We start from the raw sequence: 25,540 nt of genomic DNA on the forward strand, positions 1-25,540 counted from the left end.
TGCCGCCTCAGTGACCCTGCTCATACACTCCTGTAATTCCCTCTCAGTGTCCCTGCCCGCACCCTTCCCATAATTCCCCCTCAGTATCCCTGCCCACCCCCCACCCCCATAATTCCGTCAGTGTCCCTACCCACGCCCTTCCCATAATTCCCCCTCAGTATCCTTGCCCACACCCTCCCCATAATTCCCCCTCATTGTCCCTGCCCGCACCCTCCCCGTAATTTCCTCTGTGTCCCTACCCTTACCCTAACCATAATTCCCCCTCAGTGTCCCTGCCCGCACCCTCCCCGTAATTCCATCTCAGTGTCCCTGCCTGCACCCTCCCCGTAATTCCATCTCAGTGTCCCTGCCTGCACCCTCCCCGTAATTCCATCTCAGTGTCCCTGCCTGCACCCTCCCCGTAATTCCATCTGTGTCCCTGCCCACACCCTAACCGTAATTGCTACTCAGCAGGGCCGTAACTAGGTGTGTGCCAGCGGTGCATAGCACACAGCGCACAGGCACTGTGGGCGCAGTATCACTGGTACCATCGGTAGTTCCGCAATGCAATGTGAGCCTGCGGTAGTTAAAGTGCAGCCGTGGGCAGTAAAGCTCTGCCCTCACCCTCGGAAACATGATGTTACAGTACAGCCGGACCACTCCCCCCCCCTCCACCAGAGGTTATAATGGGCCACGGCAATACTGCCCGATACCCTCCACTGCCGCTACCACCGTAGGTTAAAGTGAGCTGCGGGTTGCTGTAGTGCCCGATCCTCCCCTCACCTCGCACCCGCTCCTGCCAGAGTTACAATGCAGTCCACACAACGGCATGTTCTCCCCCTCCTGCCTGGAGGTTACAGTGACGATCTTCTGCACTCCTGTAGACCTGTACTCCCAGGGGACATGCCGGCTGAAAATCTCTAGATCTACAACCACACACAGCGGCAGTGACCGGCCAGCGAGCTCCTGTACTGCACCTAAGCAGCCGCTCTGCCCTAGCCTGTGCTTGTCAGTGAGCGGCCTGGTCTCCGGGCAACGGATTGACAGTGTCCCATGAGATCAGTATCATGCAGCAGTCACACAACTACAACTGGGTGAGCAGTCCCTGACCTCCATCTTCCTGTGACTCCCCGCTCAGTGTACCTGCCCACACCCTCCTGTAATTCCCCCTCAGTGTCGCTGCCCGCGCACACCTGTAATTCCCCCTCAGTGTCCCTGCCCACACCCTCCCTATAACTGCCACTCACTGTCCCTGACCTCAGCCTCCCTGTAATACTCCCTCAGTGTCCCTGACCTCAGCCTATCTGTAACTCCCCCCCCCTCTGTGTCCCTGGGTAGGGGAGGTGGGGAGCGCCAGTTCCTTACTTTGCCAGGGGCGCTCAGACCCCTAGATACACCCCTGATAGTGAGTATAGATTGTAAGCTCCACTGGGGCAGGGACTGATGTGAATGAGCAAATATTCTCTGTAAAGCGCTGCGGAATATGTGTGCGCTATATAAATAACTGGTAATAAATAAATAATACATGTACTGTACATTGGCCTCTGTTTTCTATGCCATGAACAATGTAGTTTTCTACTGTAGTTTCCAGTCCTCATCGTCTAACGTCCTCACTAGTCTGAGCTCGTGTTTCATGGAGTGCACTCATAATCCCAGATCCAAATATTGGACAGTACTCGTTCTCCGTTGTACTAATTAGACTATACAGCAAAACCCTGACTTGTTGGGGACTTAATACTAACTCAGCTTATAAGAGCAATGATACGTCTAGACCTCACTTACTGCAATGCTCTGCGGGTCACTGCTAGTGCAGAGTACAACTATCTACTGCTGGGGAACCTGCAGTCAGAGTGTCAGCTCATCAGGCGAGGAGCAGTCTAGCTGTAGTCTGTCACATACAGCCTGAACTTCCATGGCGTTTGTGGCAAACGGTCAGTCGCAACAAAAACATCCGATGGGTCTCTGTGAAAAGTATAAAACTCCTGACTCTTATGCCTCATACGACTGTTATTAACATTTGTTTTCACAGCTGACGAACGCACTTGCTGCTAATTGCTCAGTGATTGATGTTGAGGCTGCTCTGATCAAGTGAGGAAGCCGGCCACACCTAGGTAGACAGTTCGACCACTGTTGGTCGACAGTGACTAAGTCAACACAAGCATTGGGTTGACTTGAGCAAGGTCGACAGTACTTTTAAAAAAAAAAATTGGTGTTTTCTTCGTAGAGTGACCGGGAACCCCAATTAGTGCACCGTGTCCCCTCGCATGGCGAGCGGCTTCGGGCGAGGTGCCTCTCTTTGCTGCAGCTGCGCTCGGCACAGGTTACCGTTCCCAATCGTAGTCCACGTGGATCGTAAAGTATGAAAGTTCAAAAAAATGAAAAAAATTGTGAAACTTGTCGACCAGGTGACCATGTTGACCAATAGAGGTCGATCTAATGACTGTCGACCTAGAGACCGGATACCCTCTGATCATCTATATTAAACACAAGCAAATTTCATTGTAAATGACAGAAAATCTAACCTCAAATTTTAATCCCTTAACTTTCCAGCATGGCGATGTGTATTAGACAGTGTTGCTATCCCTCTGTGGATGCGGAGAACATGTAGATGGTCAGTCTATGTCTGCTTGGCGTCTTCTCAGTATTTTTTTTCTTTTTAAACTGACCTCACCAACAACACCGCACTGTGGGGGTTATTAGCAAACCATAAAAGCACACTAATGGGCAAAATCATGTGCACTGCAGGTGGGGCAGATGTAACATGTGCAGAGAGAGTTAGATTTGGCTGGGGTGTGTTCAAACTGAAATCTCAATTGCAGTGTACAAATAAAGCAGCCAGTATTTACCCTGCACAGAAACACTATAACCCACCCCAATCTAACTCTCTCTGCACATGTTACATCTGCCCCACCTGCAGTGCAAAATGGTTTTGCCCAATTGCTAACTTATTTGGTTTGCTAGCAACTCTGAATAACCCCTATATCCCCAGTGATGTCACTATTGTGTTTGCAGCCGGTGTCTGTGTTTATGCTAGTAATTTCCGCCTCTTGGTTTGGTTTGGTGCGCTATGTCCTTATGTTTTCTGATTCCCCGTTTCCTTTGCCTTCTGACCAGGTCAGGGCATGTTGCAGCAGCTGAGGTAAAAGTGCTTGTTTATTCCACACACAACACTTATGGCTTGGAAGATGGGATCCTGCTGTGAGGAATGCGCAGCGGGCTTCGAGAGTGCAGTGGCGGAAAATGCTCCCCGACAGGAGAAGACATCTCAGTGTAATCCAGCTGCAGAGTGAGAGCCCAGGGACCCATACAGGAATTTAATGTAAATAAACCTGCTTCATGGAGCCCCTTACGCAGAGAGATTGTCATAATTCATGGAAGTAAATCCAATCTCTGTGGCCAAAGTTCCTGCAACATCCAAAGCCAAAATAATGAGGAGACTGACTGGCAGGTACAAAGCACGCGCCCTGCTGACTCCATCTGCCATAATGCAACGATTTCACGTCAACAACCGGAATCAAAGAGCAAATCAGACTTTCCCTACTTACACAGCAGAGCTAAGCGATATTGCGGAGCATTGCAATTGTCAATTCCTTATAGAGGCTCTGCAATCTCGCTTAGATTGTGGTAATACTAATGAGGTTCTGCAGTGCTATGTCTTTGCTGAACTTACCTCAACCTTTGCAAGTGCACAGTGAAAGGCCTTGGCTGCAGTGAAATCCACCGTACATCCACCAATATGCACGTGAGCCACAGATGTACGCCTCACCGCTGCGACATTGCTAGATCCAACCACGTCATTTCAGCCATTTGAATCGTGTTGGGGATTGGGGGGGGGGGGGGGTCAGCACTGGCGTTCCACATGCATGTGTTTACAAAAGAAAACGCACAGGGGAATATTTATTAAATAATGCTTGCGGGTACCTGCAAATATTAAGGATCCCTGGGATTTAACATGAAGGGGGGTCAGCAGATACAGTGGCCCTCATTCCGAGTTGATCGCTAGCTCCCATTGTTCGCTGCGTAGCGATCATTTAAAAAATGGCAAAACTGCGCATGCGTATGCACCGCAATGCGCACACGCAGCGTACGGGTACAAAGAGCATTGTGGTTTTGCACAGGTTCTAGCGACGCTTTCAGTCGCACAGGCGAACTCAGGGAGATTGACAGGAAATGTGAGTTTCTGGGTGGCAAATGACCGTTTTCTGGGAGTGTTTGGAAAAATGCAGGCGTGGCCGGGCGTTTGCTGGGCGGGTATCTGACGTCATTACCGTGTCATTCGTCGCAGCAATCATGGCACAGAATAAGTAACTACAGGGCTGGTCTTGTTCTGCACAATGTGTTTGCTGCTGCGCGGCTGCACAGGCGTTCGCACTCCTGCAAAGCGAAAATACACTCCCCCGTGGGTGGCGACTATGCGTTTGCACGGCTGCTAAAATAGCTAGCGAGCGATCAACTTGGAATGAGGGCCTGTATCTCTTATATCTGACGTGGTCCCTAGATTTCCAACGGCAACGCAGCCCCCATAGTTACCAAGCGTTCGGAGCTTGGTCCCTGGTAGCTAGCCCCATCTGCAGATGGCTTCAGCCTATAGTAGCTTATCGTCTACTGTAACGGCCTCTGTAACCCTGTTTCCCCCTCCCCCCCATCACTGATGCATTCGCTGTGTATGCGCCATACGTGGCACAGAACCAGGAAGCAGAATGGTAGAGTACACGATCACTGCTTCCAGCGAGCTGCCCGATGGCGGATACGGCAGACGGGCAACCCGGCGGCGGGGGGGGGGGGCAGTGACGGGGGAAGTGAAGTTTCTTCACTCCCCCCGTCACCCGGCTCCATAGAAGTGCAGGCAAATATGGACGAGATCGTCCATATTGGCCTGCATGCACAGCCGACGGGGCACCAGCGATGAACGAGCGCGGGGCCGCGCATCTCATCGCTGGAGCCTCCACACTCAAAGATATGAACGGTATCTCGTTCATTTATGAACGAGATCGTTCATATCTTTGATAATAATCGCCCAGTGTGTAGGGCCTATTAGATGTGGTGGGTTCTTAGAGGTCCTACACACTGGGCGACATAAGTGAAGGATATGAACGATCTTGTTCATTAATGAACGAGATACCGTTCATATCTTTCAGTGTGGAGGCACCAGCGATGAACGATGCGTGGCCCCGCGCTCGTTCATCGTTAGTGCCCCGTCGCTTGTACATGCAGGCCAATATGGACGATCTCCTCCATATTTGCCTGCTGTGCTATGGAGCCGGGTGGCGGGGGGAGTGAAAAAACTTCACTCCCCCCGCCGCTGGGTCGCCCGTCGGCCATATCCGCCATCGGGCAGCTTGGCGGCGGATTGGTATGTGTGTAGGGCCCATTACTCAATTTGCATGAAGGAAAATTTGGGCGTGAAAAATGTAAAATGCGGATTGTGACAAATATGCCCCACAGTGAGGCTGGTACGGAGTTACCGAGCGTATTCAAGAGTGGGCAATTCAGTCTCGTACAGAATTTATATGCATCTCCCCTTGTGATTCAAAGACCGAAACTGGGGTGTAGCTGAGTGTTCTCATGTGGGCAGATCTCAGCGAGGGTGTGTTGTAATTGTGGGCTGTTGTGGGTATGCGTAACTTGCATGTTGTCAGACAGGTATTTGTTCCTTGTATTGGGCTGGTGAAGGCCTGTATTCATGTTGATGACTGGTATCAAACCCAAGTGCACGGACAGGGGTTGACTAGGATCACAGCCATTATTTGAGTGCAAAGCAAAGGTTACACAGATGGACCACGATGGACGTAATTGCTAATCTGTGCCTCCAGTAGCATTGACCTACATTCCGATCGCACTACAATACCAGCAATGTGACCCACTAGGTGCCTTAAGGTGCAGAAGTGACTGACAGTGTGCTCCTTACTGGTCATGTGCGTGACATGAAGTCTGGGCCTAGGATTTCCATTGTAAGCAGAGACATTACATGCACTTTTCCCACACCGTGTTCCTAGATCATCACAGCCTTCAAGTTAATTAACTATTATAGGTACTGGTACAGCCAACTGGGAACATTGGTGGTCATTCCGAGTTGTTCGCTCGCTAGCAGTTTTTAGCAGCCGTGCAAACGCTATGCCGCCGCCCACTGGGAGTGTATTTTAGCTTAGCAGAAGTGCGAACGAAAGGATCGCAGAGCGGCGGCATCATTTTTTTGTGCAGTTTTAGAGTAGCTCAATACCTACTCAGCGCTTGCGATCACTTCAGACTGTTCAGTTCCTGTTTTGACGCCACAAACACGCCCTACGATCGCCCCCAGCCACGCCTGCGTTTTTCCTGGCACACCTGCGTTTTTTTCGAACACTCCCTGAATACAGTCAGTTGACATCCAGAAACGCCCATTTCATGTCAATCATTCTGCGGCAGGCAGTGCGACTGAAAAGCTTCGCTAGACCTTGTGTGAAACTACACAGTTCGTTGTAAAATTACTTTGCGCTTGCGCATTGCGCCGCATGCGCAGAAGTGCAGTTTTTTTTGCCTCATCGCTGCATAGCGAAAGAAAGCAGCTAGCGATCAACTCGGAATGACCACCATTGTCTGTGATTTGTGAATGACCGCTAATAGATGAGACGTTTTCAGTATGGACGTCAGTATCACCAGTATATGATGGACCAGAGTCATCCGTACACATGGAAGCCTGAACGACTCCATTCACAATGTGCCAAATATCGGCATGGAACTTTTGGAGGTCACTGCACATTGTCTTCCTAAGCCGGTTACACAAGAAGGTGGGCTGCACCAGTTGTACCTGCGATAGAATGATGGTGTTAGAATCTGTGGGGATTGCAGGTGTACAGTAACAAGGCTCTTGCACCTGGTCCTTATCCGGTACCTGCTGCTCTAGATGGCAGAAATTGTTTTTGCTATACTTGGTCTTGCCCAAATATACCAGCAGCTGCTTGTGGATGATGAGGACGCTGATGCACAAACTATTGCAGAACAAAATGGCGTACATTACATTAAGCCCCTCCTGTTAGGCATGTCCGTTACGCCGGCAATCTTTCAGTATTACTTGGAAACCCAAGGACAAGTTAAAATTTATTATAAGGTGGTCCTGAACCAAAACCAAATATGGCTCCAGGCCTTCCTCAGGTGGGATCATTTCTATCATGGCTTCTTAGCTCACCTAGCTGCTCCATCACTCACCTGACAGGATAGCTGCTTGGAAATGAACTTTACGTCATACAGTACTCCGGCTTTCCCTAACGTCAGGCAATTACTGGTTCTGTAACACTGAGGACTGACCCTTGGTAATGACCGGTGATGCCTCCCCCCGTAGGGATGGTGCTGTTCTCACATGTGAGCACAAAGAAAGGAACGCATTTTGCTTATTATTCCAGAACCATGTCCTCAACCATGTCTCCTGGGTGCTATGTGCGAGTGTCTTGCTTACTATTATTTTTCTACAACTGAAGTATCTCCTGCTGATCCACGGAGCCGACCACCGCTGCGAGTTACTGTACTTTACTACCACCGCACTGTACCTTACCACTTATTGTTAAATCCCTGCCTGATTCTCCTCTACAAACTGACAGCCAGCATGTTCTCAGCCGAGTGTGGTGGGGATGGCCAACGAAGAGACACTAGTGATTGATGTATCAAGCAGTGAAGAAGTTGCCCATTCCAACCAATCAGATTTGAGGAAGTATTTATCAAGTATGTTCTATAAAATGGTTGGTAAATGTTGACTGGATTCTATACAGAGGATACAGTGGATTTGAATGTATAATTACCTTCTGTGTGGACACTCTGGAAGTTTGTGAACTTCACTGGTTCCCCTACAGAATCCAGTTTAAGCTCCTCCTTTTCAAAGCACTCACTCCGCCCTTGCTCTATCTCTGATGTCATCTCAGCCCACACTCCTCCTCGTCCTCTCCGCTCTTTGGTCACCTGGCCTCCTCGCTCATTACCTCCTCCCACATGCAAAACTCCTCCCATGATGCTCCCCGCCTCTGGAGATCACTCACACGTCCTATCAGAATGTCTAACAGCCACTCACGAATTCTAGCGTGCCTTTAAAACACAGCCCACCAGCCATCCTCACACTCTTATCTCATACTCTCTAGTCTATAATGTCTCAAGAGCAGGGCCCTCCACCCTTTTGGTTTCTCACCCTGCACAATCCTTGCCCCCAGTGTGTTCATACTCCGTCACCGATTCTGATCCTTTGTCTTCCATCCCAAGAGCACTGGATCACTGGGATGCAGTCAATTTACCTACAATCAAAATCCCAACGGCAAAATACCGACAACCATTGACCGACGGTCAAAATCCCGACAAGGTCAAAATCCTGAAGTTTAAAATACCAACAAGGTCAAAATACCGACATTTAAAATGTCGACAGGTCAAAAAGTCAACATGAGTTTTTCATGATTTTTGTATTGAAACCAACTTGTTCATACTTTACCATCCCAGTGGACCTAGAGGGGGAATATAATAGTGCCCACAGCATGGTGAGCGCAGCGGTACACTTATACAGTGTCCATGTCGACATATGCGGACATACAAAAAACCCAATGAAACACGTGTCGACTGTTGACCTGTCCGGTATTTTAAATGTCGGTATTTTGACCTTGTCTGTATTTTGACCTTGTCGGGATTTAGACCGTCACTCAATTGTTGGGATTTTGATTGTAGGTATTTCATACTGAACCCGGATCATTGAGTGCTACGGTCAATGTATAATTTAGTTGTATTGTTATCTCGTGTTTTGCCTTTTGCCTTTGTACTTTTATGATGGAACATTTTGTATATTGTACGGTTTGTTTAGACTGTTGTAATTCTACCTTTACAGTGCTATGGACACTGGTAGCGTATCGCTATATACAGTAAATAAAAAGGCAATGATAACCATAATCTGCATTTGAGGAGATAGATGGTTTCTCTGCTCCAGCACCTCTGGAACTGCCCTGACTGTTCTAAATATAAGTGGACGGGTGATTGTGAGCTCTTCTCCCTGTTTGATTTGGTGACTGTTATATTGGTGGCTGGTGGCGTGTTCTGTTTACTCCAACTCCGTCCCGTTCTTGGCTGTCGGTAAAACTAATACTTTGAAGCCTGTTTATTGCAGCACTCCACAAACCATGTACGAAGGTCCCATAACAAGAATATTTCTTATATAGTCATCCCTTTAATATTTGTTTTCAACAACTTCAAATGGAAAATAAATGAATGGTTAATCAAAGAAAATGGATGGTCTGTGATTGGTACCATGCGGTCCCAACGTTTTGCACCCTTGTCTTAAAGCGTCGTCGTAGCCTACTAGGCTAAGCTTGGTGATTGGAAATTTCTAGGGATTTTAACTTGCGTAACATGTAAACTCGTTATGGGGTCGGAATAATCAGCAGCATTGTGCCGGCTCTCTGAGGGGCTGATTACCTGTTTGTGAAATAGAACAGTAATCACTTTTATTTGTTCCTGAATGTATTTGGACAGTGATTGCTGTACAACTGAGCGAGGTTTATGTCCCCGTTCTATAATGTTTCTAAAAACCACAATCCAGAGATTCCTAAATTGCGGTTGGTGTATACTAGGGTGGCCCATCCGGGGATTGAACCCCGGCCAATTTTCCCAGGATTGGAAATTGGCCACCCTAGTATACATCAACTGCATTTTAGGAATCTCTGGATTGTGTTTTTAGAAACGCTGTAGGATTTTTGGATTAGAAAGCCCTTCTTGTTTTTTTCAATGCCAGGCAGCGTTGAGCGTCCTCAGGAGGATCAGACGCTGCCCAGCTCCCTTCTCCTGGCTCCCCTTGCCCCCGGCTGTGCGTACTGCGTGACGTGAAGTTAGAGGTCATGCTGTGCAGTCTGATGCCAGCCGCCCAGACCGCACCTCGCAGCCTGCAGCAAGTGAACCCGCCCGCACTCTGAGGATGGTGAGTAGTTCTGTGGGCTAGGCGGGTCCGAGAAAGGGGGAGGGGTGGCACTGAAGATTTTCATTTTAAAATCTTCAACCCAATCCCAGTTATTCCAGGAATTCCGGGATTGATAATTTTTCAATCCCGATACCCGGGATTGAAAAAAAAGCTGGGATTGGCCTCCCTAGTGTATACAGGTGACATGGGGAGATGTATCTATGGGTGAGTCGAGCGAGAGTGATGTTAAGGTACAGTTGGGAAGGGGGGGTGAGAGTAAAGTGAAGATAGTGCGGGTGAGAGTAGTGTGAAGGGACAGTGTGGGGGGGCAAGAGTAGTGTGAAGGGACAGTGTGGGGGGGGGCAAGAGTAGAGTGAAGAGACAGTGTGGGGAGGGGGGCGAGAGTAGTGTGAAGGTACAGTGATGGGGGTGAGAGTAGAGCGAAGGGACAGTGTGGGAGGACAAGAGTTGATTGAAGGGCTATTGTGGGGGGGCAAGAGTAGAGTGAAGGGACAGTGTGTGTGAGGAGGGGGGGGGGGGGGTGAGAGTAAAGTGAAGGGCTATTTGGGGTGTGTGAGAGTAGAGTAGCCAAGATGGTACTTGTACTGTGTGAAGACTCTGGCAGGGTTAGATGAGCAGAATCGGCACCATTGGATACAGGATTTGTGGAGCTCATTTAGGGTATTTTTTTTTTCCAAGCTGGCAAAACATTCAGTTGAGGAAATAAACAATACATGGCCCTATACCACCTGGTTTGAGAAGCTTTCCCCAGTTATAAGCGGTTTGTCAGTTACTTTATCACTGTGACCCATGGGTGTATTGGAATTACTGTAGGGTGAATGGGAATCCTCCTGTGTGCAGAAAGAAACAGATGGCCTGTGATGTGAGTTATACTATACAGGCAAGTCCGCCAGATGCAGATTGGTTAGGTTGGCTTGGGTATATGTTGTGTGGTCTTCCAGGTACTAAGTACCACTGACCTATAGATTTTTATTGATCACCTTGTTGTGAAGCTTATAACCTATTTCTGTGTCTAGAAGTCTGTCATGTTCCCAGTACGTTTAATGACCTTCCCGGTGCGTTTCGTGCAGTTACCGATTTGGTTGTACAAAGTATAATCCGTATTAGAACAGAAATCATCGTCACCGGTTAGGTAAGAATCACAAATGCCGCTTCAGCTTGGGACATCCTCATGTAGGGGGGTTTAAACAAAATTTCATATTTAAAGGTTTTGGAAAAATTTGTTCCGAGTCCTCTCACTTTTCTCCTAGAACACTATGACAGTATCAACTGTACAGAGACCTACATATGTGAGGGTCACAGCATATATAATATAGTGAATGGATTAGAGTGTAGCAAGAACCTAATATCCTATTCAGGGGCGGATCCAGAAGAAAATGAAAGGGGGGGGCACCATGATAGGGGAACGGTAATAGTTATATTTACATGCACCTAAGGCACACGTGCTCCCAGATAAGGGGTGTGGTATCACAGGGGGCGTGGCCTCACAGAATACACCATCAGGTAATGATTGGTTGTAGGAGCGCCTCCTGGTTTATTGCCAATGTTCCACCCTGATGAAAAGGCCCAATCACCCTGATGAAAAGGCTGATTGGGCCTTGAAATGTTGGTCACCTGTTCCATTAGTTATGGGAGCCTGGAAGACCCCAGCACAGTATAATTATTATAGTGTTTAGTTGGTGGGGGCAGGTGCAGCATACCTTGTTTTGGGCACTGCACTGAGACTCAGACTGCAGGACACAAACTGCCCATCTTTGATTAGCAGAAGCAGCCAGCTGGATCTCCAACAAGCAGCATAAGACATCTGCAGGACAGCCCTGTAACAATCACACGGGTCGCCTTCTCAAAGCTGAGGCTGAGTGTGACTGCACCTAGCATGGTGGTAAAGGAAGTGGAGGAGGAAGCGCTGGGATTATTGTGCGGTGCAGTGAGGGCTGATGAAGCCTTCTGCGCCGTCATAAGTGACAGTCTTACTCCATGCTGGCATTTGAACCCCGCGCCTGGGCTGGACTCTGGCCGGCTGGCAGTGGGGGAGGTAGGTTGCGGTGTGAGCAAGGGGCCTCCCCATTGGTTACCACACGGACTTGCTGTTAGAGCCGCACCGGTCCTAGTGCCTGCCGGCTCTTTTATCAAATCTGACTGACGGAAATAGCAGTAGTGCTGCTGCTGTTCTCCTTTTGAAACAAAAAAGAAGTCAGAAATGACGGGGGGGGGGGGTAGCGCACGGGCCCGAGTAACCCCCCCCCCAGATCCGCCTAGTCCTATTAATTTGCTCTGTTCCTTTAACAGGGAATCCAACTGTGTTATCTAGACCTGTAATATAGTACCTTTATTTAAATAGGTGGGGGGGGGAGTGGGGGGGTGGGGGGGGGGGGGTGGAGGTTGGTGAATCATGCAGAGGAGGGTTTATCCTTACATTACACATTGTTAGTACATAACAACATAAGGAGTGTTTGGCCTTATTCCATAAGTATTGCTGTTAGATGTATTCTGTATTGCTTTAATGTGGAGGGCAGGAAGTTGCAAAACTGCTCTTCACTTGTTATTTAGGAAGTGTCTCTGCCGTCATTATTCAGCATGATGCAGTGAGTAAAGTCACACTTCTGCAGTTCTACAGAGCCCGGTGGTGATTTGCACAATTTTTTTGTCTTAACAACCAAATAAATGGGTAGGTACCAAAACTGCTCTTACTGCCAAGCTCTTTACAGCTCGTACCTGGGCTCTGTTACACTTCTGCTAGGAGCCAAAGTATGTTGCAATGAATTGCACAAAAAGTAAAAGCTTGAAACTTTTGTTTTATTTTCTCAAACTCCAACTTAACTGTGGTTGTCCTTATGCTTTAAGACAAATCTCAGAGTCTGGTATACTAAGATCACCCCAACTAGATTATGCAGCTATGTAAGCCTCGGACATATACCTGTGCAGAGCTTTGTGGATCTGACGTACCCTTTGTCATTGTCACAGAAACTGAAGGAGGAGAATGAGAAACTTCAGGAGGAGTTTGGCTACTGCGTTATGGATCATCACAGAGAACGCATTGGAAACTTCAAAGTTGAGCCCCCAGGTTTGTTCCGTGGAAGAGGTGACCACCCCAAGCAGGGAATGCTGAAGAAGCGAATTCTACCAGGAGATGTTATAATAAACTGCAGCAAGTAGGTTTATTTTGGGCATTTGTAAATATATCAATTTTCTGTTTTCTTCAAAGAGAATGTATAGAAAAAGGACTGTGTGATCTTAGAAGTCATTCCAAGTTGATCGCTAGCTGCATTCGTTCGCTGTGCAGCGATGAGACAAAAAGTGGCATTTCTGCGTATCCGTATGCGGCGAAATGCGCATGCGCGACGTACTATTACAACGAACGATGTAGTTTCACACAGGGTCTAGCGAAGCTTTTCAGTCGCACTGCTGGCCGCAGAGTGATTGACAGGAAGAGGGCGTTTCTGGGTGTCAACTGACCGTTTTCAGGGAGTGTTAAAAAAAAACGCAGGCGTGCCAGGAAAAACGCAGGCGTGGCTGGGCGGCTTTGTGACGTCAAATCCGGAACTGAATAGTCTGAAGTGATCGCAAGCGCTTAGTAGGTTTTGAGCTACTCTGAAACTGCACAAAATTATTTTGTAGCCGCTCTGCGATACAACCGTCCGCACTTCTACTAAGCTAAAATACACTCCCAGTGGGCGGCGGCATAGCGTTTGCATGGCTGCTAAAAACTGCTAGCGAGCGATCAACTCGGGATAACCCCCTAATACATAATTCCTTTGCGTGACGTGGCCAATAAAGGTGCCTGTCCGTGTAGTGGGGCAATTCAAATGATATAGAAGACACTAGCACACCTTACAGCAGGCTTATCAAAAAGAGCCCTGAGAAAGCTATATACCACAGTAAAATGATGGGTGATGAAAGTCCATTAAAAGCTGGAGGTGACTTGTACATGAGAGACTGTGGAAGAACTGTATCGGAGGCTTCATTCGAAGCCTTCACTGTGTAGGCCAAAGCTTGGGGGAAGATGTGGGTGTGGAAATGTATATGTGGACTTTGCGTGTAAGATACGATGGCCGCTAGCCATAACAGAGCTCAACAAGCGTCATTTTGAGTAATAATTTTAACGATTCCAAGACCCTATTGAGACAGGTCATAGCAAATATTCATTGGATATTATACTAATAAGGGCTTTTCACGCTGTGATGAAGACTAGTAGGAAGCGTTTGCAAAATAGGATCATGAGATTGGTTATTCTTGTGTTACTGATCTCTTTATTCTGCGATGTCTTAGTTGTCGATCACTGACCTAAATGCAGAGATATATCATGTCCTGGCAGCAGTTACTGCGCTTTCTGGACCCGCCCTGTGATTCTTCCAGAGTTTATACACCAGGCTGGATCTTTCCTCTAGAAACGAAACAGGCTGGAGTCACTTAAATCAGTGGTTCTCAACTCCAGTGCTCAGGTACCACCAACAGCTTATGTTTTGTGGATGTCTTTAATCATGCTACAGTAATCGATTGGGTCAGTAATTATCCCACCTGCTTCCTCAGATAGAAATCCTTAAAACATGACCTGTTGGGAAAACAGACGGTTGAGGCTGAGAATTCATATGAAGGATTTATAAATCAGAGGAACTGAGCAGCTGCTCAGGGAGCGCTGGGCACGCCCACAAAATGATGAAAACGGGGTTGCATTGCTAGGCCACACCCACTCCTCTTGAGGTCATGCCCCCATTTCGGCCAAGGTTGCGCCATCCATATATTAAAATAATATATATATATATATATATATATATATATATATATATACATATACATACGCACGCAGTGGTGGGGAAGGGGGGAGCAGGTACTATTCACCCGGGCCCAGGGGCGGATTAAGATCCACATGGGCCTGGTACTAAAAATGATCAAGGGCCTATTGTGAGAAGTTGAGGAGGTGTGGCTAATGCTGTGTGGGTGTGTCCAGTGACCTATGGGCATGTACACTCCTTTCACTATAATCCCCAATGTCTCCCAAAATAAGTAAAAGTAGAAAAACAGCATCACTTTGTGAGGAAATTAGAATTATAATTTAAATTCTTATCATTTTTGGAAACCATGTGACCAACTGGGCAGTTTATCATCATCAGGCTGTCATGTTCATGGGCCTATTTTTATCTGGGGCCTGGAGCTGTAGCTCCATCCGCCCCATTGTTAATCTGGCCCTGCCCAGGCCTGGTCGAGGGGCTCAGAGGAGACTTAAGCACCCCTCCCCCCTTACCTGGCAGCAGCACTTGCAGCTCTTTTCCACCAGCACAGTACTGTATTTTTTCTGTATTTTGTTCTAAGTGCAGGGCCACGCCTCCCATGATTAGGCCACGCCCACTGAAAAGTACCTGGGCCCGACCAGCTCTCTGCTGCCCAAACTCAGAAAGTAAAGTGAGACATTCCGAGTCTTTCTGTGTTACATGTGTAATCAGAGCCGGCCCTAACCAATATGATGCCCTAGGCAAGATTTTGGCTGGTGCCCCCTAGCACCGCCGCTAGTTCTGCAGGAGATGCCTGGCATGAGTCAGCTGGCAGCTCTGCTAACGTCGGGCACCTTTTGTTTATGAAAATGCATCTTATTTGCATTACTATGTGGCTAGGATACACAAGCAGCTTCTGCTGATTAAAATGATATGCAGCATGCCTATATTCTGTGATTTTCAGGAATACACTGCAACGTAGCATTTCGTATGCAGATACAGCCGCAGTCACACACAGAATATAGGCATGCCGCATATCATTTTAATCAGCAGAAGCTGCTGGTGCCCCTAAGCATAACAAATGCCCTAGGCATTTGCCTAGTTTGCATATGCCTAAGGCCGGCTCTGTGTGTAATTGGGGAAAACTTGCATCATGTCATAATAGGAAACCATTAAAAATGTGAATGTGCTCTGACATTTAAAGAACCTTGGAGGTCATTCCGAGTTGTTCGCTCGCAAGGCGATTTTAGCAGTATTGCACACGCTAAGCCGCCGCCTACTGGGAGTGAATCTTAGCTTCTTAAAATTGCGAACGATGTATTCGCAATATTGCGATTACAAACTTCTTAGCAGTTTCAGAGTAGCTTCTGACTTACTCGGCATCTGCGATCAGTTCAGTGCTTGTCGTTCCTGGTTTGACGTCACAAACGCACCCAGCGTTCGCCCAGACACTCCCCCGTTTCTCCAGCCACTCCCGCGTTTTTTCCGGAAACGGTAGCGTTTTTTCCCACACGCCCTTAAAACGGCCTGTTTCCGCCCAGTAACACCCATTTCCTGTCAATCACACTACGATCGCCGGAGCGAAGAAAAAGCCGTGAGTAAAAATACTATCTTCATAGCAAAATTACTTGGCGCAGTCGCAGTGCGGATATTGCGCATGCGCACTAAGCGGAAATCACTGCGATGCGAAGAAATTTACAGAGCGAACGACTCGGAATGAGGGCCCTTATACAGAGCATAAATATTCTGTAATTTAATTGTGGGTTTTAATGAACAGAAACTATTTATTCTCTGCTGTATGGTTTTAATATTTATTTTTTTTGTTCCCAGTAGCATTTCAGTTTAATCATAAACACCTATCCCCCCCCCCCCCCCCCCCTCTAAACGCAGCAGTACGGACGGCATAATGGTTAGCATTACTGCCTCACAACACTGAGGTTCTGGGATCAATTCCCACCATGGCCGTTACTGTGTGGAGTTTGTATATTCTCCCTGTACTTGCGTGGGTTTCCTCTCACAATACAAAAATATACTGGTGATTTTTCTCCTGGCCAAAAATTGTCCCTAGCGTGTACATGTGTTTAGCATAGCTCCCAACTTTGAGGGAGAAAACGGGACCACTGCGCGGCGAAGCCGCGCGTGACCCGAAAAGGGAGCATGGCTTAATGCGGGAGGGCGTGGCCTTGGTCGAGTGGGCGTGGCCGAGCGTCACGGACCCATTTTTGGGCATTTTGGGAGCGTGCCCAGCGCTCCCCGAGCAGCTGGGCAGCCCCCTGCTCCCCCCCAAAGCATTGAATAGATGCGTGCGGGTGTGCACGGCATCTATTCAGTGATCACCAGTGGGTGATCAAAGCCTCCCCCAACTGCCCCCCCTTCCCGCCTGCAGGACACTGCGACCCGCGGGAGGGGCAGTGTCCGAATAGCGTGACTGTCCCGCTGAAATCGGGACAGTTGGGAGGTATAGTTTAGGGTAGACTAGAATGGGCCAAGTGGTTCTTATCTGCTGTCAATTCTGTGTTTCTATGATAGATGGAGAAAAAAAATTGGGAATGATAATGTTTCAGCTATGAATGAGTTAAAAACGTGTGTACTTTGTGTGATAGGGATATGAAAATACGGTATGGGTGGAGTAGACTGTAAATGTATTGATAATATAACTAATATAACTGCTGCTGTATTTAACTTAAACCATAAATTAGGTTTCAATTTGTTTTACAAAGTCCAGGAATTGGCATGGGGGGGGGGGCACCAACATTTATCTTGCATCCGGGCAACTGGAATGAAGTTACCAGTGGTGTAGCGTCCTGTTGGAATTTGTCTCTCTCCACTATGAAACTACTGTATGCAAAACAAATTTTTTGTTAGCTGCAAACAAATAACTGGTTTATTTTTGAGGGTAAAAAAAAATCAGTGTGAAATGTGTTTTTCTGGGGGGGCATAAAACCCACTGCATTAATTTTAATAATGTACAGCAGCGAGTAGGGGAAAGGCGGTGATTTGTCAGAGAGAAGAAAGTGCAATTAAATACATGTAAAATAAGACCACAAAGTGTATTTGAATGCAGGCGGTTTCTGTGAAGAAGTCTGGAGCACCTCAGAATATGAAGTCACTGCTGGATACTTTTGAAATCCTGGAATTAATTTAAGTGGTTCAGTAATTGTTACCAACAGAGCTACAATGGTTCGGAAATGTTTCCACCCCCCATAGCCCCAAAGAACCTTAAAGTGACTAACGCCTTTAATATCCAATAATCCGCTGTTATGGTGAAATGTGTGGAGGGAGCAGATCGGTCCAGTTCAGCACCACGGATATCTCCATGATTGTTTAAACCACTACAGACGCAACATAGGTGGTCATTCTGAGTCATCGATAGCTGCATTCGTTCGCTGTGCAGCGATGATGCAAAAAAATGACACTTCTGCGCATCCGGCGCAATGCACATGCACGACTTACTATTACAATGAACCATGGGGGGTAATTCCAAGTTGATCGCAGTAGGAATTTTTTTAGCAGTTGGGCAAAACCATGTGCACTGCAGGGGAGGCAGATATAACATGTGCAGAAAGAGTTAGATTTGGGTGGGTTATTTTATTTCTGTGCAGGGTAAATACTGGCTGCTTTATTTTTACACTGCAAATTAGATTGCAGATTGAACACACCCCACCCAAATCTAACTCTCTCTGCACATGTTATATCTGCTTCCCCTGCAGTGCACATGGTTTTGCCCAACTGCTAAAAAAAATTCCTGCTGCGATCAACTTGGAATTACCCCCCATGTAGTTTAACACAGGGTCTAGCGAAGCTTTTCAGTCGCACAGGCTGCTGCAGAGTGATTGACATGAAGTGGGCGTTTCTGGGTGGTAACTGACCGTTTTCAGGGAGTGTTCGGAAAAACGCAGGCGTGCCAGAAAAAAACGCATGCTTGCTTGGCGAACGCAGGGCGTGTTTGTGACGTCAAATCAGGAACTGAACAGTCTGAAGTGATCGCAAGCGCTGAGTAGGTTTTGAGCTACTCTGAAACTGCAGAAAAAAACTTTGCCGCCGCTCTGCGATCTTTTCGTTCGCACTTCTGCTAAGCTAAAATACACTCCCAGTGGGAGGCGGCATAGCGTTTGCACGGCTGCTAAAAGCTGCTAGCGAGCGATCAACTCGGAATGACCACCATAGATCCTTAAGTTAATTGGGCGAATCGGTAGCAGCAAAAGCTCCCCATCTGTAATCCTTTTGGGGATCAGTTTAGAATTTGTTATTTTAATAAATTAGAGGAAAGAACTGAGCAACAGGGGTAAAATAAAAGCCGTTCGGTTTAGGAATAAGACAATCCGTATAAATTTGGGTTCATCCATGAATGACAGGTAGTTGATAAAAAGGGAGCAAAAAAGTGGGTATTCTGGGAAAGAAGAATAACTGTAGTTAAAGTTCATTTAGCTCCATATTCTATTAAACGTAAACCTTCAGAAATCCTGGTAAGATTGCAGAGAGATACTGTTCTCTGTATGAGAGTACTATTGTGATCCAATGTCTATAATGTACTGTATTGTCAGTTATGTACTTGCGCTAGTCACACACAGGTTTCCCATGTAGTTATCAGTGTGTTGCAGATTTATAATGGATTTTACACTCCTCCTGCTCAAGACAGCAAGTTTTATTTCTATACAGTAGACTCAACAATTAATAGAGCTGTAATGCGGCATGACCTGTAGGGTGCAGAACGTCAGCATGACCACACAGGGTTAATAAGCCTGAAAAACAACATTTTACTGACTATTTTATAAAGAATTACTGATGGGCAATCATTTTTATGGACCCATTATCTAGAGCAGTGGTTCTCAACCTCGGTCCCTTAGTACCCCAAACAGTTCATGTTTTCCAGGTCACCTAGCAGTTGAACAGGTGTATTCATTACTCACTGACACATTATAAAAGACCCACAGAGGAGCAAATTATTTCACTTGCAATCCTGTGAGGAGATCTGGAAAACATGAACTGTTGGGGGGTACTTGAAGACCGCGGTTGAGAACCACTGTTCTAGAGCACAATTGATGTCCGAGATTGGCAGTGATAGTGTCAACCCAATGGTGTGGTGAATATTATGTGTATTTAGCAATACAATTCAGCCATATAGTTTTACTGATCTTTAATTGTTTTTTGCCGACCGGCAAAAATAAGCAAATGATGTTTACCTAATAATGGCATGACATAATGTACAGGTGAAACAACATTGGTCAACTAAGCAGAGACAGGAAACAGAAGCCACACAGAAGGAATATTGGGGTATTTGTGATGGGTTTAATTTCTGTGAACCGGCGCAATCTCTGCAGATAAGGCTGTAGATTTCAAGAAGCAAAACCAATCTTTCTTACTACTTGGTTCTCGCCAAGAAACCAACTTCTCAGTTGACCTGAAATGTAGAGACCACTTTAGGCAAGAACGTGGGATTTATTTTCAACACCACTTGTTGTATTGTATCTTCACGTATCGTTCCTTCTGCCATACAGCCTGAATTTACCCCTCTCATATGGCAGGTGGGATTGCCACCAGAAATATTACTGAGGATGAACCACACGTGAGATACTTTGCAGTATCTGGGGGTTCCAAGGATACTTGCATTGTGTACTTCCAACCGAGTCTTGAGATCCCACCACAGATTTTATGCAGGGGTGAATTATTTTGTCTGCTAGAAAAGAATCCACCTTGATCTAGATCCTCTGTAAATAATCTTGCAGCTAATATACACTGTGCTGGACTAGAGTCTTCCTCAGGGTTCTTGCACTTAGAGAAACAGAAGGAAACATGTACCCTTGTTTGATTTTCCTGGGTCTTCTTGAGGCATCTTTTCCTTCTGCCCTTGACACTCTGTGATGGGAGTAGAACAGGTTGGAATTTTTACTTATCGCGACGGTATCTGCAGCCCACTATATACACTGCTCAAAAAAATAAAGGGAACACTAAAATAACACATCCTAGATCTGAATGAATGAAATATTCTTATTAAATACTTTGTTCTTTACATAGTTGAATGTGCTGACAACAAAATCACACAAAAATTATCAATGGAAATCAAATTTATTAACCCATGAAGGTCTGGATTTGGAGTCACACTCAAAATTAAAGTGGAAAAACACACTACAGGCTGATCCAACTTTGATGTAATGTCCTTAAAACACGTCAAAATGAGGCTCAGTAGTGTGTGTGGTCTCCACGTGCCTGTATGACCTCCCTACAACCCACACAAGTGGCTCAGGTAGTGCAGCTCATCCAGGATGGCACATCAATGCGAGCTGTGGCAAGAAGGTTTGCTGTGTCTGTCAGCGTAGTGTCCAGAGCATGGAGGCGCTACCAGGAGACAGGCCAGTACATCAGGAGATGTGGAGGAGGCCGTAGGAGGGCAACAACCCAGCAGCAGGACCGCTACCTCCGCCTTTGTGCAAGGAGGAACAGGAGGAGCACTGCCAGAGCCCTGCAAAATGATCTCCAGCAAGCCACAAATGTGCATGTGTCTACTCAAACGATCAGAAACAGACTCCATGAGGGTGGTATGAGGGCCCGATGTCCACAGGTGGGGGTTGTGCTTACAGCCCAACACTGTGCAGGACGTTTGGCATTTGCCAGAGAACACCAAGATTGGCAAAATCGCCACTGGCGCCCTGTGCTCTTCACAGATGAAAGCAGGTTCTCACTGAGCACATGTGACAGACGTGACAGTGTCTGGAGACGCCAAGCAGAACGTTCTGCTGCCTGCAACATCCTCCAGCATGACCGGTTTGGCAGTGGGTCAGTAATGGTGTGGGGTGGCATTTCTTTGGGGGGCCGCACAGCCCTCCATGTGCTCGCCAGAGGTAGCCTGACTGCCATTAGGTACCGAGATGAGATCCTCAAACCCCTTGTGAGACCATATGCTGGTGCGGTTGGCCCTGGGTTCCTCCTAATGCAAGACAATGCTAGACCTCATGTGGCTAGAGTGTGTCAGCAGTTCCTGCAAGATGAAGGCATTGATGCAATGGACTGGCCCGCCCGTTCCCCAGACCTGAATCCAACTGAGCACATCTGGGACATCATGTCTCGCACCACAGACTGTCCAGGAGTTGGCGGATGCTTTAGTCCAGGTCTGGGAGGAGATCCCTCAGGAAACCATCCACCACCTCATCAGGAGCATGCCCAGGCATTGTAGGGAGGTCATACAGGCACGTGGAGGCCACACACTACTGAGCCTCATTTTGACTTGTTTTAAGGACATTACATCAAAGTTGGATCAGCCTGTAGTGTGTTTTTCCACTTTAATTTTGAGGGTGACTCAAAATCCAGATCTCTATAGGTTAATAAATTTGATTTCCATTGATAATTTTTGTGTGATTTTGTTGTCAGCACATTCAACTATGTAAAGAACAAAGTATTTAATAAGAATATTTCATTCATTCAGATCTAGGATGTGTTATTTTAGTGTTCCCTTTATTTTTTTGAGCAGTGTACAACCGTTGCATCTTTTAAGATTCTCTCTTGAGACACTGATCCTTTGTCTCTCGCTGTGTCTACCTGGAGACCCTGATATTGCAGTTTGTTGAGGAGACATCAGGTGACGTTTGCGGGTATCTGTGAGCTATCCATGCTCCTTCAGGAGAGAGAACACAGTGTGTCTCGTTTCTGGTAACGTTTGTTTTTTCCTGTTCCAGAATATCATCAGATTATGCCATACTGCAGTTTCAAGCTTCCAGAGAGCCACCATATTCAAATCATGAAGGTTGAGATCAAAAGCCAAGACTGGTGTGATTTGCGGAGAGCCTTCCATGGCATGGGGTGGCCGCGGGGCCCTTCAAGATTTAAGTGTTGGTGGCTGAGCGAGGCGGGGCAGTCCCAATACCTCTAGCGAGTGTCACCCTTGCCAACCTGTAGCTATGCTGACCAAATGGTAGGCATGTAAACTGGAAATTGTGTTCCAGACTGGAGTTTGAAGCAGAAACATTTGACTGAAAGACAAACCATATTACTGCATCAATGAATGGGTTTCAGAGCTGGCGATATCCTCTAAGCCTGTGTACGAACACCATGCTACAAAGCAGTAATGCTCCTTCTGCCACTAGTAGTGGGGCGACTGGGTGGTTTACGACTAATTATATGTACTCATCCATGGAGCGTGAAAGGCGTGGAAACGCATAAGATCAGCCTGGAGGATGACGTAGGGTGACGGGCAGCGTTTTCAAACTTTCTCTTAAATATGTCTTATTTTCATTTTTTTAAAAATGTTATTATAGAAGTCTATTTCTTTTTAATATATTGAGACAGTAAAAATGTTGTTCTGATCTAGCATCCAGTAACGCACAAGGACAGAGTGTGAAACTGACGACTTCTGCACTCGCTGCGTGCTGCCTGTTGAGCGTATTCTTAAATGGGATTAGCGCGCTGCTTGTCTTTCTGACCTGGGATGTCAGAACAGCGCACGTTGAAGTCGGGACAGTTAGGCAAATGACATAGATTTTGTTACTTGCAGAGAACAGCAGGAAGGCACAGAAACTGCAGACATGGGGATTAGATGTAGATGGCTCCTTTCCAGCTTCTTCTCAGGATGAATGTAATCCAATTCCTACACGCTGATCGCGTTTAACACTTTCCTCCCATGGAAGACGAGTGAAGCCACTCTCTGACATCAATATGCCGTAGACTGTGTGTCACCATGCTGATACATACACAAATAAGGAGAGCAATTAGACACCACTAAATAGGACCCCCTCTTTCTGGCTGTTAGAAGGGAGGAGCTTCTCTAACACGGCAAGCAGTGACTGACAGCTTGGAAAACTTGCTTTACAAAAATGCACAGTGCGGATTGATGAATCAGACTAGCAATGTCACAGTAGCTCACATGACTGCAGCTTAGGCTTTCTAGATTGGTGGATCAGACTAGCAATGTCACAGTAGCTCACATGACTGAAACTTAGACTTTCTAGATTGGTGGATCAGACTAGCAATGTCACAGTAGCTCACATGACTGCAGCTTAAGCTTTTAGATTGGTGGATCACACTAGCAGTGTCACAGTAGCTCACATGACTGCAGCTTAGGCTTTCTAGATTGGTGGATCACACTAGCAATGTCACAGTAGCTCGCATGACTGCAGCTTAGGCTTTCTAGATTGGTGGATCACACTAGCAATGTCACAGTAGCTCGCATGACTGCAGCTTAGGCTTTCTAGATTGGTGGATCACACTAGCAATGTCACAGTAGCTCACATGACTGCAACTTAGGCTTTCTAGATTGGTGGATCACACTAGCAATGTCACAGTAGCTCACATGACTGCAGCTTAGGCTTTCTAGATTGGTGGATCAGACTAGCAATGTCACAGTAGCTCACATGACTGCAGCTTAAGCTTTCTTGATTGGATCACACTAGCAATGTCACAGTAGCTCACGTGACTGCAGCTTAGGCTTTCTTGATTGGTGGATCAGACTAGCAATGTCACAGTAGCTCACATGACTGCAGCTTAGGAGTTCTTGATTGGTGGATCAGACTAGCAATGTCACAGTAGCTCACATGACTGCAGCTTAGGCTTTCTGACCTTTACTACATTCCATGAGGACATACCCCTAAAGATGTGGGAGTAACTTTAGCTCTCTGTAATGTAGACGGGAACATAAAACTTGACATTATAACAGAGCTGCAGTAGAGAGCCAGGTTAATGAAGAGCAAAGTGGTACTTTTGTCTGCCATAGAAAAACACTGTGGATGATAATAATTTATTCTGTGTTATAGAACACTAAATTGGGTTTACGCATCCCTAAGGGGTTGGGTATAAAATTTTGACACAATCATGGGGGAATTCAATTAACTGCAGTAATTTGCCACGGGCTGATTGACACACACACACACACACACACACACACACACACCCATAGGTGTGCGCAGGGGGGGTGCCAGGTGCGCACAGGCACCCCCTAATGTCTGGCACCCCGATCTCACATGCCTGATGCAGCGATCGCCGAGCAGGCTGATTACTGTCCCCTCTGCGCTGCACCGTGTCAGGACTGTATTACTGACCATATGCCTGGGTTAATCAAGGGTGCCACTGCCACCGGCTTTCAAACTCCCAGCTCCACCTCCATGTACAAAAACAGCGTGATGTGACATGATTACGTCATGCTGCTCGCACGCCCACCCGTCACACCCACCACATGCCCACCTCTCTCCTATGCTATGCCAACGCCAGCCACTGATGAGGATCAGCATGCAGCCAGTGTTCCTCTTAGGAAGACAAATTCAATACTGGCAGGCGGTCGGCAGCAGCATTGGCACGTCACTCGTTTTTCCAGCAGCAGTACCAGTCTGCGACTGTCAGTGAGTGACTGACTTGTAAGTAAGCTGCTGCAGCTTGCAGGGGAAAGAGAGGGGGAGCCAGACCAGGCTGAGGAGGAGCAGTGTAATTGCAGTGAGTGCCATCAGGGGTGTTTGTTTGGTGCACACCACAACATCTGACAATGTATCTGCTTTATTAGGATTGGTACAAGGGTGGATATTTTATATTGCGTTGACCGTCAATAGATCGTGCCAGACACGCCCAAAAGGCGGTGCTAGACACACCCCTCCGACGGTGCACCCCCTAATAAAATGTGCTGCGCACGCCTATGCACACACCCCACATCCCCCACCCAGGGCTATCCAGTTACCTTCTAAAGCACAGTCGCCGGCAGCTATTAGCAGGGATTTTTTTTGCAAAAGAAAAATCGCAGGTAAATAAGCATGTTACGGGAAGCCGGCAGCGAAAACACATAAGTCCATACACTTATCACGGATTCTGTGCGTTTTCGCCCTAAAACATATTATTTTTCAGACACAAAAATGTAATTCCCCCCATAATGTGCCCATTGACCATGTTGACGCTCATTATGTAGAGAATGATTAAATATCAACATGTCGTTGTGGCCCAGCGGCGACTTACCTGCTCTTGACTG

The 25,540-nt window shown here is 47.0% G+C and overlaps 1 protein-coding gene across 5 annotated transcripts in view; it reads left to right on the forward strand.

Moving 5' to 3' along the window:
• Nucleotides 1–25,540, forward strand: part of LOC134969794 (DNA topoisomerase 1-like) — a 202,797-nt gene that overhangs the window by 132,026 nt on the left and 45,231 nt on the right. For all 5 annotated transcript variants that reach the window (XM_063945972.1, XM_063945969.1, XM_063945970.1 and 2 more), the window contains one exon: nt 12,860–13,047. In XM_063945972.1, the coding sequence (XP_063802042.1) occupies nt 12,860–13,047 (188 nt within the window). The remainder of the gene's footprint in view (nt 1–12,859; nt 13,048–25,540) is intronic.

The sequence above is a fragment of the Pseudophryne corroboree genome, chromosome 11, assembly GCF_028390025.1.
Source record: "Pseudophryne corroboree isolate aPseCor3 chromosome 11, aPseCor3.hap2, whole genome shotgun sequence".
Taxonomy (NCBI): domain Eukaryota; kingdom Metazoa; phylum Chordata; class Amphibia; order Anura; family Myobatrachidae; genus Pseudophryne; species Pseudophryne corroboree.